This window comes from Pleuronectes platessa, chromosome 19 (genome assembly GCF_947347685.1).
Source record: "Pleuronectes platessa chromosome 19, fPlePla1.1, whole genome shotgun sequence".
Classification (NCBI taxonomy): Eukaryota; Metazoa; Chordata; class Actinopteri; order Pleuronectiformes; family Pleuronectidae; genus Pleuronectes; species Pleuronectes platessa.
Genome location: NC_070644.1, coordinates 12,353,046 through 12,369,319, shown reverse-complemented (window position 1 = coordinate 12,369,319; position 16,274 = coordinate 12,353,046). Strand labels below are relative to the sequence as shown.

Sequence of the window (16,274 nt, the reverse complement as noted above, 5' to 3'; positions counted from 1 at the left end):
CTTGTTCCACTTAGATCACGACCACCTTGCATCATAACAAATATGTTACTCCTCAGTTTTGCTATTTTAGAGCCTAAATGATATACACTGCTGTGTATACAGTGATTAATGAGACCAGTCAATTCTAATTACAAAGTGTTTAACAAAGGGAAATTGTATGTCTAACAGGAGCAGTCACCTGATCCGGCCGAAGGGGAACAAAGACTCTCATGTTTTACAAATACTGATCATCAAATGAAAGTGTTTCTTAGATTAAAAGACGTATTCTGGAAAGATTTAAAGTTAAATGGGCTCAAAATATCTGTTCGTACTGATAGAGAAACATGTGCACAGGTCTCTGTACAGACATAAATGAAGACACCCGGGGGGCCACAGTGACTATTTCCTCAGAGGCCTCACATGTCTGACAAACACCCGCGTCTCATGAAACCCCCTGCATGTGTCCTCCTGCAGCGTGTGACCGGCGGTGCACACTCATGCCAGACGAGGCAGGCCGAGGAGTAAGAGCACCTTAACTGAGTTAAGACAGTGTGGGAGGAGAGCGTCAAACGTTGGGCCGGTGGAACGAGGACCAAATGCTCAGGGATATGTCCAGCCACTCTGGAAGAGGTAACTAACACAAGACAAGCTGCAGGGGTCCGGGTCTCCTCAAGACCCCTGGGATGGAACTGATCACCTTTAATTCAGCTGGCATTTCACGAAATTAGCAGGAAATGGAAATAAGCAAAACATAAATCATCACTTTCTCCACATTTGATATGACCCTGTGGAGCTTGAAGTTTGGAAAATCAACACTTTACTCCATTTAGCATTTATAAGCTGTTAGAACACAATATAACATTTGGCACTGCGGCCAAGGGTATAAACAGTAAACCTAATAAATAAAGTTAACACAATTTAGGGAGTAGACGTTACAACAGTTGACAAAAATAAATATATTATATTACGTTGTATGTGCTTAGAAATACACAGCATAGAGTGCTGGGCTATAAACTATTTATTTAATGTCTGTGTAATGTTTTTGAACGTTAAATTGGGACTTTAAGTGAAGTACTTTTTTCATTTTGAGTATCAGCTTGTTCCAGCTCTTTGTATTTACAGGTCATTTCTTTGTATTGAACATCATTTTATATTAATTTATCCAAAAGTTGGTCTGAAAGTTTGGGATCAGAAAACTTGGAACCACCACACCACCAAAACCAGTGTTTGGGATGTGTGTAATACCTGGTCCGAAGGCTGGTTGGTCACATTCCAACACATATTAGTTGTGAAACACTGAACATATCCAGAGTCATAGAGAGAAGTGACTCATCCTCACAGTGAGCTGGTGAAGGGGGGACGTGATGTTTTCTTCCGGTTGCTGTGAAGGATAATGAAGAAGTTAATTAGTTGAAACCTAAATCAATTCATATCAATCTATCTATACATCTATTTCAATCCATCTATCCATCGATCGATCTATCAAACTATCTATTTGATTCTATTTATGTGCTTTGTTTTTTTCCTCGTGCACGCGGTGTCTGCATGCACGTGCGCGCGTGTGCGTGCTCGTCCCTCCCCCCCGGGGGCTGCTCGGCTTTAATATCCTGCAGGTTGATGAAGCTTGGCGGGGAGATTTTTTTCCACACTCCGCTGGCAGCGTTAATAGAGGCTCCCCTCTCTCCCCCATGCATCCATCCATCCCTCCATCCCTCCCTCCTTCTCCCCCTCCCTCCCTCCCTGGGCCCGGTCCGGTCTGTTTGATGTGGAAATGCAAGCTGGGAAAAGGCAGAGAGAGACAGAGAGAGAGAGAGAGAAAGAGGTGGATCAGTGGGTTAAATTAAAATCCGTGGTGTGTCAGTCCATGGAAAGGATGGATGGATGGATGGATGGATGGATGGATGGATGGATGGATGGATGGAGGGAGGAAGCCGCTCCATGGTGCGTCTCTGTCTGATGGTGCAAGGGATAGAATACTCCGTCCTTTACTTTTATATACACTGTATGTTTGCAGATGCAATATGATGAGATTCATATGCATTCAATTTTGATATATATATATATATAAACGTCTGGTAGTAGTAGTAGTAGTAGTAGTAGTACTTAGTGGAAAAGTAGTTAGTAGTAAAGTATGATGTGATACTGTAGCCTACATCAATTATAAATGCTAAGCGTTGTACCAAACCTTTGTTTTTACCTATATCCCAGATAAAAAATAAATAATGGTAATAATACTTCTTATAATAGTAATAACATTAATAAGAATTTATTTCTATAGCCAATATTCACAAATCACAATTTGTCTCTTGACAAGGTGAGACATCCTCTGCCCTTCACCCTCAACAAGTCTACTTATTTTTAGAAGATATAATACGATGTGCTGCACAAGATGGAAATACATTTAAAAAGAAAAATATCCTACAAGTTAGATAATGTCAAATATTATTCCATGTAGCCTGTTTTTAACTTATTCAACATCGCTTTAATGTGACCAAATAAGAAAACTCCAAAATGACAGTTTTTCAAAGGGCATGGTTCCCTATAATCTCAATAAGAAACCAAAAGATGAATTAGTGGCATTTAGAAAAGAACATTAACAATGTGCCTTTAAGAGTTTTTATATTAAGCTTATTAACTTGGAAGTAATCAAACCATTGTGAAGTGAGTTTGGACTTTGCCATTTGTAGGTGACGTTAAACAGGAAGAGAAGAGAAAAAACAAATCGTTAAATATTGTACTTATGTCGTGTTTACATTTTATATCATAGTTGTTCTTTTGGATCAGGAAGTTCCTCTTTCATTTTCTCAATTTAAATAAATCTAACCTCTAAATCCTTTATCAGGAATCATGTACTGGAACCTTCAGCCCGTTAAATCTGGTTTGTCAGAAAAATTTACCCAATTCTCCCTGGTACATTTTAGTTACATTCATTTAAGCCAAATACAATTTCAAATAAGATATTACAACCGTATGAAATATAATATAAAATAAAAAAAGTAATAGATTGTTTAGTTTACGTTTTACTTGTTACATGACATTGGTCAATGACTGTAACGTCCATTGCGACACACTGTTCTGGTTTTAATTTCCATATTATGTTTTTTGACTATAGTGTGAGATTGTTAAACATATATATATATATATTATAAAATTAAATATATATATATATTCTGTATAAAGAAAACTATTCAGGGGCTAAATTAGAGGCTTTAATCTCAATATTACGAGCACATGTTAAAATACTTACGTCTTCATGTTGGTAGTCTGGTCCGAGTCGTTCCTGAAGCAGTATAGACCAATGTGTGTTTGTGTGTGTGTGTGTGTGTGTGTGTGTGTGTGTGTGTGTGTGTGTCTGTGAGTGTGAGTGTGTGTGTGAGAGTGTGTTTCCAAGTTTACATGACTTATATAAATGCAGTTGCTGTTACGTTTCCATGTCTCAGATTCCTAGACATTTACAACTGTTCATCCCCCCTCCTCCCCCAGGTCATGGGGGTCTTAACCAACTAGGCGGAATGTTTGTTAATGGCCGACCACTTCCGGAGGTGATCCGGCAACGCATTGTGGACATGGCCCACCAGGGGGTTCGGCCCTGTGACATCTCCAGGCAGCTCCGAGTCAGCCATGGCTGCGTCAGCAAGATCCTGGGACGGTAAGTGCACCAACGAGCACATGACTCAACTTCCGGTTACTGTTGATCAGCCTGTCAGTGTTCTCTGAGCTTTGGACGTCTGTTTACTTATCACAAATGTTTCGCTCTCCGACACCTGAAGCAACAACTGAAACTCTTCTACTCCCTTTTAATTTAAAGTCCCTTCACGCCCTCTTTTCTTCCAGCTACTACGAGACAGGAAGCATCAAGCCTGGTGTGATTGGCGGCTCCAAGCCCAAGGTGGCCACCCCGAAAGTTGTGGACAAGATCGCTGATTACAAGAGGCAGAACCCCACCATGTTCGCGTGGGAGATCAGGGACCGGCTGCTGGCAGAGGGAGTGTGTGACGGCGACACGGTGCCCAGCGTGAGCTCCATTAACAGGTGACGAAGTCAATCATGAATGAAATCATGTTTGTGCCCCGGTGGCTCAGCAGTCACGGAAGGTGGACAAGGGGGACAAGTGCAGTGTTGTGGTTATGAAATCAGCGTCTTCCCGTCAAAGATGCTCCTGCAGAGAAACTTTGAAACTTCCTCACGTACTTCTTCCTTCAGCACTGCTATGCTGTCATCGTGTTAATGTTTATTTCCAAGCAATAAAAGTCATGTTTCTTCTGTTTCAGAATAATACGAACTAAAGTCCAACAGCCGTTCAACCTGCCTCTCGATGGAAAAGGCCTGAGTCCCGGACAAACCTTAAGTAAGTCGGCACCAAACACATGCACATGCAGGTTGAAGCTTGTGTATCATTGTCCGTATCAGCCTGCGGTCTCACATGACGCTGACGGATTAAGGTTAAAGATAGGGCGCGCTCATTGTTCTGTGGGATTAAACTCCTGACCTTGCCGACCACTGAGATGTGCAGCATCGTTTCCTGCTCTCCGTCTCCAATCTGTCTGTTTTTGTTTTTCTCCCTCCCCAGTCCCCAGTTCAGCGGTCACCCCTCCCGAATCTCCTCAGTCCGACTCCCTGGGCTCCACCTACTCCATCAGCGGCCTGCTGGGTATCCCTCATCCCAGCGCCGAGGGCAAGAGGAGCCACGATGACAGTAAGAATCAGATCAAGCCAGTGAGACGCTGCATGTCCTCGGTTCGAGTTTGTGCTCTTGTGGTGTCCATCAGAAGATCATCAACGGCCCAAGCTGTTGCTATTGCCACCAAAACAGAGGAAGCACTCAAAAGCAATTTTCATAGAAATCATTTGCAATCACTTAAATCTAGCAACTTTCTTTTTAAATGTGATGTTTAATTCAGACCTAATTTGAACTGAACACTATTTTAACATCTCGCAGGCAGTCGTTTACTCTGAGAAATCATGTCATGAAGCTGAAACGCACACCTACACACTGCAGATTGCTTTATTTAATCACTTATTTGACCTTTATTGTTGCCACGATGAACAAGTTTCTCTGCCTCAAGTCATTAAACATAGAGCTATGGGATTAATTCAAAAATACCTGATTCACCCCCGAAAGGCAATTTCAGGCCTGCTAATGGGAAACTATTTCACAGTACATTCACACATGTATAAGTATAAACTCTGTCTATAAAAATCTGTTCTACTGTATCGGTCACTGACGTGAAAGTTTAGTGTCAGGGAAAAAGTTAAACAGTTAAATAGTTAAGTCGTCTACTAATGACACAATCCATTTTCTGTGGCTAGAATCCTGCCTGAGGGATTTTAGAGATTTGATCATTTTTACCACACACACATCATATCCTCCCTCTGTGGCTCCCAGGTGACCAGGACAGCTGCCGGCACAGCGTGGACTCTCAGGGCAGCGGCGGCGTCCCGAGGAAACAGATGAGGCTGGATCACTTCTCAACCGCCTCGCAACATCTGGACTGCGGGTTCGATCGTCACCACTACCCGCCGGACTCATTCGGCTCGGCCTCCGGCAGCAAGGCAGAGCAGGTAATGATCAAGACAGCGACACAGAACTGAGAAACACACAGTAATCAAGGAACACATATTTAAACACAGCTCAGAGGGGAAGGCAATTAATTGTACATGTATTTTTCTTCATCTTGTTTTCTTATTTTCAGATTTGTTTTTCCACAATTTGGATCTTTTGTCCTTGCGTTTCACTTCCTCCAATGGCTAATCCCAGTTTGTCATTCCCCAGACTTTGTACCCGCTGTCCCTGCTCAACGGCAGCCTCGACGAGGCCAAGACCAGCCTCTCGGCATCCAGCTCCACCATTGGACGGAATCTGGCGCATCAGGGCTACACCATGGTGACCGGTGAGACTCTTAATGTTAGAAGATGGCGATGATGCCCTTTGACCCCCCCCCACCACCACCATCAAAGCGCATGGCACAAAGTCCTCAACATGCTGAGTCTTAGCGTCAGCATCTCTTACACAACCCTGACACCTCTCACTCTTTGTTTGTTGTTGACGCGTTACTCATGTTTTTTTAAGTTCCACTCATGTTCATCATTTGCTTTTATTTTTCTCACCCCCGCCCGTCACCACCTCAGAGCCCCTTCAGTCCCTGCCGCTCTGTCTAAAACAGGAAATGTCCCCCGAGGTGACCAGCACGAGCCCATCGCCAAACATGGCGGCCTCCAACCTGGCGTTCCTGGAGCTGCAGGCGCTGCAGAAACCTGTTTCTCTCAGCGGCAGCAACTGCAGCTCCAACCATTTCCCCAATGCATTCAACTCATTCTCCCATCATGCACCAGTGTACGGGCAGTTCAGCAGCCAGTCTGTCATCTCAGGTAACATTCACCTCATTCATGTTCATACTCATAACCAACATTTTTGTGTTTGCAGGGGGACAGTGAGTGTAGGGCTTCAAATAAGGTTTATTTTCATGATTATCTGCTGATTATTGATCAGGTTTTAACTTGCTCAATGGTTCGTTTTGAAAAATACACTGAAATTAATTTGTCTTGTTCAAAAATCTTATTCTCACAGTCCAAAACTATAAAATATATAATTAATTATAATTGAAGACAAAGGAAAACCGCAAATATTCACATCTGTGAAGCTGAAACCACGGAATTTGACTTTTTTCCATATAGAAATTATTATCAATTGAAATTGTTAATCACCATCTTGTGACGGCTCTGATTCACTGTAATTTTCTACAGCAGAATAAAACCTTCAGCCCAAAGCCTCTGTAAAACTTTGACGTGAACTTCCATCTTAACTTAAAGCTGTGTGTGTTGCGGTGTGTGTTTTCAGGACGTGACATGGTGAGCTCCACGCTGCCAGGTTACCCACCTCACATCCCGTCCCCTGCACAGTCAGGATACTCCTCCTCTGCCATCACAGGCATGGTCGCAGGTAAGGACCAAAACACGTCAGAGGGAATTAAAGTACATCACTGTTTAAGTATAAATTCACATCAAACAGGTAGAGAGGAAGTGAAGGGAGGGAGATGAAGGCGGGAAGAAAAGGAATAAAGAGAAAGGAAAGGCTGAAACGGAGGCTTGTAGATTAACAGGGAGACTGGCTGAGTTAATGAGTAGCCCTGCCAGGGTGGTGAACTTGTGTGTGTGTCTGTGTGTGTGTGCGTGGGTGCACACGGGCCCAGGGGGTACAGGGAACAGGCTGGGGGTTCCGCCCTGCTGCCCACACCCCCCACCCAGACACCTCTGACCACCCATCGCCATGGGAACCAGGGGGCCCGGGAGGGAGATGCAGGGGTGGGCGGAGGGGGTGTAAAGCCTGGGTAGGAACGAAGAGGGGGCGGTGTGTGTGTGTGTGTGTGTGTGGTGTGTGTGTGCATGTTTGTGTGGGTTTCTGTGTGTGTGTGTGTGTCTTTGTCAAGATGCCTGCATACGACCAGACAGAGTGTGTGTGTGCGTGCGTGCATGTGTGTGTGTGATGTGCCTTTTTTTATTTGAAGTCTGCCCTCCGAAGCGCGAAATGAGAGGGTCTGATTTATTATTTTTCTGGTGGGCTCGCTGTGAGGAAGCGTTGATACACAATTACTGAGTGAAGGGGTGGGTGGTTGGGTGGGTGGTGGGGTTAGGACAGGAGGAGGAGGTGGGGAGCTCAGGGATTCATTCCAGCCAACATAATTACCAATTAGATATTGGAATGTTAAAAAAAAAAAAAAAAAAAAAGGGACGAGGAGAAAAGAAAGAAAGAGGAGTTCCAGGAAGCAGGAAGTGTAGGACGGAGGGAGGAGGAGGGCAGAGGCTGAGCGATGCGAGGGGCCGAGGAAAGAGGGCGTAGAGGGTGATGCACGCACCACTGGTCCGAGGGATTTCACCCTCAGCCATCCACCTGCACCACAGATTAATGGTTTACAGGCTGCACTAACTGTTGGTGAATTATGAGCTAAGGCTGAGCAGCCGCTGGGACGCACACACACACACACACACACACACACACACACACACACACACACACACACACACACACACACACACACACACACACACACACACACACACACACACACACACACACACACACACACACACACACACACACACACACACACACACACAGAGCTCTCAGCCATGACTTAGCCTCACTCCTTTTAATAACATGTGTTGTCTTTGTTGTTGGGTTTTATCTGCAGGACGTGAGTGTTTGATCAAGTTGTTTTTCTTCTGTGTCGCAGCAGGTGCAGACTACACCGGTCAGTCCTACACCCATTCCCCCTACACCTCGTACAGTGAGGCCTGGAGGTTCACCAACTCCAGCATACTGGGTGAGAAGGACACGCCGACAACATAGACTGTGTGTGTGTGTGTGTGTGTGTCTTTATGTGTGTGTGCGTGCGTGCGTGCTTGCCTTTTAATATATATTGTTTATCTGCAGATGACAACCTCATGCATCTAGCACCTCGTCTCGGAATACACTTAGTTTTTCCTGTATGATGATGAACGTGGGCCTTCACAATAAAAGACACATTATTTAGATGTTGAAAGAGTTTTCAGAAGCGTCTGCATTAACTCAGAAAACTCCCCTGGAAGTTAAGAAAAAACCTTTTCTGCCAAATTTATGATTAATGGTGTTTAAATGATTGGCTGACATTCAGGAAGCTGCAGGCAAATGCAGTTTCTCCCTGTCGACGGTTTACTTGGAAGTTATTGCTTTAATATTACTTTGAATCTATTTTAACTTTATTAAACCTTGAGAAATACCTTTTCAAGGTTGGAAAACTCTGATGCAACATAACAACTTGCAGAGAAGACAATATATAATAAGGCAAATGGCAAAACAGTGCCAAAGACAACTAAATCAACTAAGGAGCTACACAACTGAAGGAGTAATTTACTAAATGTAAAATCAGATAACTCAATTTAAAGTCATTTTACAGACAATTCCAGAAAAAGGGAATACTTTCTTTCCCAGCACTGTTCATACTTTACATTTATATATATACATTTATTTATGTATACGTTTGTACTAATAAGGCACAACAAGAGGAAGCCTTCAAGATTAGATCTCACAACAATCAGCTCCATTTCCCCACATATATTTACTGGCAGCAGATGTACTACATCTCCGGTCTGAGATAAATATTGTTTGACCATGCAACACATAATATAGCCGGACTATCTATGGATCCACATCAGAATGCGTATCAGTTGTGATAATAACTACTTCACATGAGGCCCATCTGGTGGTTAAAGGGGACATCTCTGGGAAAGTCCTGCACATTGATTCCTGAAGAGTCACATCAGAGGTCAAGACTCAATCATGGACTCGATACACTTGCAGGGACAGACAGTCAGAGCCGCTCAGACCCTCAGCTCAACCATCTGCTGAGAAAGCTCAGATAAGAGGGGATAAACAAAGTCTGATCCACCACCAACACCTTCCTTCCTCTGTGTCTCCCCCCGCAGGTTCCCCCTATTACTACAGCTCCGCCTCCCGCACAGCCCCACCACCTTCATCTGCCTACGACCACCTCTAGTCCCTGCTGCATGGAGGACAGACTCTATGTCTGATGCACTGGACTCGACCCACCGGGCTGAGACTGGAGAACCTTCACACCGTCATGCGGACCAAGGCATGAAAGTCAAAACTGGATGTGAACTTGAGACTCTGCTGACCAAACCAGCAACATGGCTGTTTTTTTTAATCACATCCTCTCATGGTGAACCAAACCATCTTCTGCGTTATTTATTTGTCAGGACCTCCACCATTTTTCCAGGGTTGACTCTGACTCGTGCACGTTTACACATTGCTGATAGTGAACTCCTCGCGGGGCCTGTTCCCTGCAGAGACTCTGATATCAATTTGATCAGTACACAGATAGCTCTTTAATGCTGTTTTGGCCAAAGACTTTCGTTCTCGCACATCTGCAACTGGACTCTTCAGCGAGTAGGGATATGCAACTTCTTTATAATGAACTATGCCCACATTTGTTTACAATTAACGCTTCTTTGTCCTTGATTGTGAACCCTGTCAAATTTCCTTTTCTTGATCTGTGTCTGCGTGCAAATTCATTTTTGTGATTTCCTTTTTGTTGTTGTTTCCACTGTAAATTCAGAGCTTGTCCTGGTCGTGAGTCCAGACCCGAAGGGCGACACATTTAATCACAATTACCACAAAAATGCCAACGTATGCCCCTCCAAGTCAATTAATGTATCTGTTCAGCAATGTGTACATATTGTAAATGATGAATTACTTATGGGGAAGTGATGCAATTTGACTCAGAGAATGACTGATGAGGGCGGGAGGAGGGTGAGTGGGGGGGGGGGGGGTGATTTGGCTACTGAAACCAACAGGGCTTGAAATGGGCCTGCGTTAGTTTTGCTTCAAATAAATTTAGTTTGTTGTCATGCCGATTGTTCTGATGTTTGGTAAGAACTGTGACTATTTTTTCTTATACGGTTATTAATATTATTGCAGATGTACATAATGAATTTCTAAAGAATTATTTTAATTAAAGCATGACAAATTTACCACTGCTTCTACTGTGTCTTTTTTTTTTTTAAACCTGTGAAATTAATAAAAAAAATAAACATCCAATTCTTTTTTTTATATAATTTGCATTTATGGGTACACAGAACATTTTTTGATTATAATACACTATAAGGTGTAGTGATATGGCAAGGTTCCTCTCCAAAATTATTGTTTGCTTGTCTTATCATTATTATTATTATTATTATTAAAGTGCACTCTGAGGCTACTGTAATGAAACGTTTCACACCCAGGCAGCTGAAGTTTATTTTCCAAAACTATAGGTATATTGTCTTATTGTACTATTATTATTATTAATAATAATAATGATAATAAAATGCACTCTAAGGTCACTGTAATGAAGCTTTTCAAAACGTAAACGTATTTTTTGTCATTTGTTAATATTATTATTATTATAAGTAGTAGTAGTATTGTAAAAAATGGTCGTGAGCTTCTTAACCTGAAATTATTTTGTCTTTTCTTTTCTTATTGCAGCTCTGAGCATTTTTAAAAGGACGAAACCAATGATCCTGAAAACACGCGCATCTGTTTAATTTGGTCTTTTATTTTCTGCATCATGTAGTTTTATTTGCAGTCGCTGCGTGGCTCTTCGCGGCCTCATTACTGCGGCGCGTTAACGAGGCCACGGTTCGCCGGTGCCGCGGCCCACCTGGTGCCACCGCCACACGCGCAGCCCCGCGAGGATGACGGAGAGGGAGGCCGCGCGCTCAAGCCCCCCCCTACACACACACAGCACGTGACATATAATAATAGTAGTAGTAGTAATAATAATAATAATAATAATAATAAAACATATATTTACGCGTGTCAATCAAACAAATTTACATATTTTTTTAATAATTTACACTTTCAAATATATAAGTGCTAAATATATCTACCATGATGGGACTTTAATGTGAATATGCATAACTGGTGGGTGTTCTGGCGCTTTTCATCACAGCCCATGATCTTCCTCATTCGCCATTGAATTAAAGCATGTGATATGAGTATTAATGAACGTATGAATGAGTGTGAACATGCCAATGAATCTGCATAGGCCTACATATGTATTAGGTGTAATAAAGTTTATTTTTAAAAAGCATATTCCTGTCCAAAGATATATATAAATTATATGTCACATATAAAGATGAAATATACCAATGGTATTAGATTTCTTTCTTTATACTATTCACCCACATTACATTTTTCATTTTAAATACAACAGATTTTTTTAATGTATAGCCTATTTATATTAATTTTGACAGGCTGCCTCTTTCTAGCTTTGAGGAAAACTAATGTGAGCTAGAACCTGCTTCGGTCTCCGCTCGGGGTTTTATTCTCTTTCACGGAGGCCCCCATGTTTGGTCTCATTAGACCACTGGAACCTCTGCAGAGATTTCCTGTTCTCAAACTTTTGTGCGGTTCATGGCCTAATTCATCACTGAGGAATCTCTCAAACCTAATAATATAACTCCGGAACCAGACTGTATGAAGGCTTTTGTCTGACCTCTGAGACAATCGCCTCGAGTCCTCGATATCAGTGTAGTCGGAGGAGCATCTGTCCGCTGATGAAGAGCAGCCATGACGTCTCTCTGTTTACAGTATGCACTCGTCTTTCTCCCTGTCTCTCCAAGCCTTCACCCTCCTCACATTTCAACATTTCCCTGACTCACCTCCTTCCACCCTCTCTTTGTATCCCGTTCCTGCAGCCACACTGTACACGCAGCGTACCGCCCTGTAAACTTTAAACAATAGCTGCACTTCATCCCATTGTTGTCCAAGTGGCCTGGCCCACTCCAGACAGCCCATCAACTGACTGGACTCTCATTCTATCCAAACCCCCCCCCCCCCCCCCCGCTCAGGCATGCAGAACACACACACATCCATATACATTCATACATACAGAGGAGCTCTTAAGTGGATTTGCCTCACAGCCACAGACCTTTTAACCGAACCCAGTTTCAGATTCCTCAGCCAGCTGATGGACGGCCAGAGAACTAACGGCTGCAAACGTTAAACATTAACAGTCTCACTGCCAAATGAGTAAAAAAACAAAACATTATACTGCTACAGCAGCAGAAATACCTCCTCTCTGTCTCTCTCTGGGCCTATTAGCGGTGGAGGATTCGGGCCACAGTGCTTCTGGTAATGAGCCCGGCAGCACAATACGGGCACCGGGCCGGAACAGCTGAGGACAGACAAAGCTGGCAGGATGGGGCAACCGGGACTTACTACACTTAACACAGAGCCATGCTAACACTGTGTGTATGTGTGACGGAGAGACAGGGCAAGAATGTCTCCCTATGTGTGTGTGTGTGTGTGTGTGTGTGTGTGTGTGTAGAGAGGGCATGTGTCCCATTACCATTATGGGACAAACTCAAAGACAGAATGGGGGGCCCCTGGAGAAATTGCTGCCAAAAAGGCAGCAGAGGAGTGTGTGGCAATCAGTGGGATGACGGGTCGGGGTTGTCCTGCACCAGTCATCTGGAAAGTTCTCCACTTATCTCCGGGCCCGAGACACCGGCCAACCAATCCAGCCTGGCGAATCAGCATTATGCAGGCTGACAGAATTTGTCTGTCCAAATGAGCTGCAGGACACGTCGTGGTTTTGAACTGTGAATGGCAGCGCTGCGGTGTCGGCCCCGCCCAGCTCAGGCTTTTTGTGGCCCTCGAGAGAACCCAGATTGCGCGAGTGAACCCGTTACCTTGTTTATGAATTGTTTTGGACAAAGCGCGGCTGATTATTCTGAACCCTTCCTCTGAACCATTTTTTACTCTCAATGTTTAGCAAACACTTTGGAGCTCTTTCAAAGTGAGAGATTCTCATGATGCTGAGTCGAATTTGCAGTCGATGATAAAACAAACTCGTTTTGGTTTGGCTTCATGTGTTTAGAACACAACTCAAGGGCTCAGTGTGCGACAACCGAAGTGTTTGACACAGCGTCACGGTGACCCACCGTGACCTTGGAAAGGGGATCAAGGCGTGACAACTTTTGTAACTTTGCAAAACCATCAGTCCAACGAGCACACGCTAAACACACAGCAATGGCCAGGTGTGTGGAGGAGTTGAACGTCTCTCTCAAGCTCAAAAAGCAAGATGGCAGCAATCCGTATCTGGGATAGTTTGGCTACAGTTTTTGTACGATGGGAGACATGTCAACCACTGACATGTATCGACATATATACAGAGTAATTGTAATAGACATATCAAGGCAAATATCAGTAAGCTATGACACTAAACCTGCCGAGATAAGATCAAACTTTCCAGCTTTTAATGCATCTATTTACGCAACAGAAAACCTTGGAACAGCCATGTGTGACATCAAAGGAACATACAAGTTTAACGTCCAATAGCTGTCAAGAGATTTTACTGCAAGCCAGAAGTGTCACCTTCATGGTGGCACGGAAAACAAATCTGTTTGATATTGATATTTCTGTTTGAACCAAAGTGGTGGACCCAACAACCCAATCTCTATCAAAGACTATATTTAATCACGGGCCGGAGAAAAGGCCTCAGAACACCTGAGCGGACTTCAAATTACAACACATTCCTCCGGTTTCAAGAGGTTATCTTATCTCCTCCACTTTAACCACGGTGGAACAAATGTGCCAGTCAAACGGAGCAAAGGGGACCGACAGAGGCTGTTTCTGTGCAGGAACAGAAGGAAGGAAACACAGGTGCCCTGTGTCATACCGGCCTATTAAACAACACACGAGCCCTGAAGGCAGGAAGCTACTATTGACTGGGGGACATCAAGAAAAACACACCTTTCAAAGCACACACACATCCAACACTACACACACTCACCGAGGTGGATAAAATCTGCCAGGTATCAGGTACTGCCCCGAGGGAGAGGGTTGACCTGCAGGGGCCCGGGGGGGGGGGGGGGGGGGGGGGAGCTGACAAACAGCTCATTCAACATCACATACACATCTCGATTGTGCTGATTTATCCCCGACCTGCACACAGTCCATTACGTAAAAGAGTAAAGAAAGAACATATGCAAATGTTCAGAGATTTGGATTTGATCCTGGAGTGAAAACCCGATTTCCAGTCAGAGCTGAAAACAAATCGAGATAAGATGGAGGAGATTGGCCCACAAGCATTCTTTCCCTATACGTCGCATTAACCCACCGAGTGCTGACTTTTAGATCCCGTCCGCTGTGTTTGTCCTGCATCTTAAAAGCCGCTGCGCCTGTGCCTGGGGAGTGTTGTCAGAGGCAGGAGTGTGTGTGTGTGTGGAAGAGGAAAGGGCAAAGAGAGTTCACGCTTTGAAAAGCCCTTAAGCAAGGCACTCGCCAGGACTCTTTCAATCAGACGCTCCTTTGCTACAAAAGCCTGCATTTGTTAAAAAAGGGCCACGGAGGCTCGGATATGATCAAATCTAAAGAGCGATTCATGTTTGGACTGGGTCTGACTGGCAAATAGAATGAAAATGTCTGGGTTTGAGAAAAGCTACACTAATGGGAGCAGTCTGGGAGAAAAAGAGGGACGGGAGGATGTTTTTCTTCACTGCCTCCCATCTCTTTGAAAACAAGCTACAAGCAATAAAAGAATATCACTCCCACTGAAAGGGAAAATGACACCCATTTGTAAAACGAACGGACCGAGTGTGTTTGGGTCTTTGCAGACAGAAAAGTGCGGGAGTGGACACAAGTGGACGCCGGATAAGAGGCGGGAGAGAGTACGAGTGGAGTCGGTGTCTCGGTGAAAGAGGCCAGCGGAGTCTGAGTGGAAAAACAAAACCCCTGAAAGCGCCGCTGATAGATTTCGAGGGCCCTGGATGGAGAGAGCCACATCCCAGCAGCAGCAGTCAAGAGCTCAAGATGGAGACAGAGAAACAGAGGAGGGGATGAAAACAGGTTTTTTCAAATATCAGGAGTAGAAGAAATGAAGTGGTTGTGCATAAAAGAGATGAGATGTAGCAAGTAGAGCGTGCGAGGCGTCGGCAGCAGATAGAGAATACCCATCCGGAAGAGGATTGAGGGCAGAGGAAGAAAAAGAAAGTCCCACAGCATCGACAGCTCAGCTCCTGTTTGTGGTTTATATTTCCTGAGCATTTCGGGGTCATTGTGATTGTTGAGCAACGTTCAAAGCAGCAATGTGTGTGTGGGGGGGGGGGGGGGGGGGGGAGAGAGAAAAGCGGAGAAAGATGAAAAAAGGGGGCAGAAGTGACCCTGCATGTCGAGGTCTTTTTACGCCGCCCATGCTGGACAAGCCCCTAATGATCACAACTTGAGCTCTTGCCTTTTTAATTACCCACCCAGGCCTGACTGAGTCGCACAAAGCTCGGGGAGTGGGCTGGCACAGATGGAACAAAAACAGGCCGATTCCTTGGGAAGGATGCCCTCTGAACCCAGCCGCTGATGCAGCCCCTGCTGCTCCAGCCGGTCATTATTGTTGTCGTCGTTGCTGGAGCGCTGGAGAAAGGTGGCACTCCAAAACAAGACCACCACCGCTGTTGAAGTCATGGTCCGCAGACCATGAGAGCTTCAGTCAAGAGCTGTGCTGTGACGCCAGCACTACACAAACACACGCCTTAAACACAAATTGTCAAATTTCAAGTTGATCTAAAAAAAACAAACAGGAACCGCTAATGGCTGCCTGTCGTCGAAACTTCGTCACAGCCCCGAGAGCATGTAGGTTAGCCGAGATGGCGTCGCCTTTCGCCTAGCAGGGCCACCCCCCCCTCCCGCCCCGCTGAAGGTGATGGCCCCGGGGCCCCTGTCACTCCTACGGCCCATCAGTCAACCTCATCTCCAGAATCTG

General features: G+C 44.5%; 1 protein-coding gene across 1 annotated transcript; it reads left to right on the top strand.

The window, feature by feature from the left end:
* Positions 1-587: 587 nt before the first annotated feature.
* On the top strand, positions 588-9,512 carry pax8 (paired box 8). The gene is made up of 11 exons (XM_053411279.1): positions 588-609; positions 3,463-3,628; positions 3,814-4,011; positions 4,251-4,327; positions 4,550-4,675; positions 5,366-5,541; positions 5,753-5,870; positions 6,109-6,348; positions 6,818-6,919; positions 8,214-8,300; positions 9,442-9,512. Exons 1-11 carry the CDS (start codon positions 588-590, stop codon positions 9,510-9,512), a joined length of 1,383 nt encoding a protein of 460 aa, XP_053267254.1.
* The last annotated feature ends 6,762 nt before the right edge of the window (positions 9,513-16,274 follow it).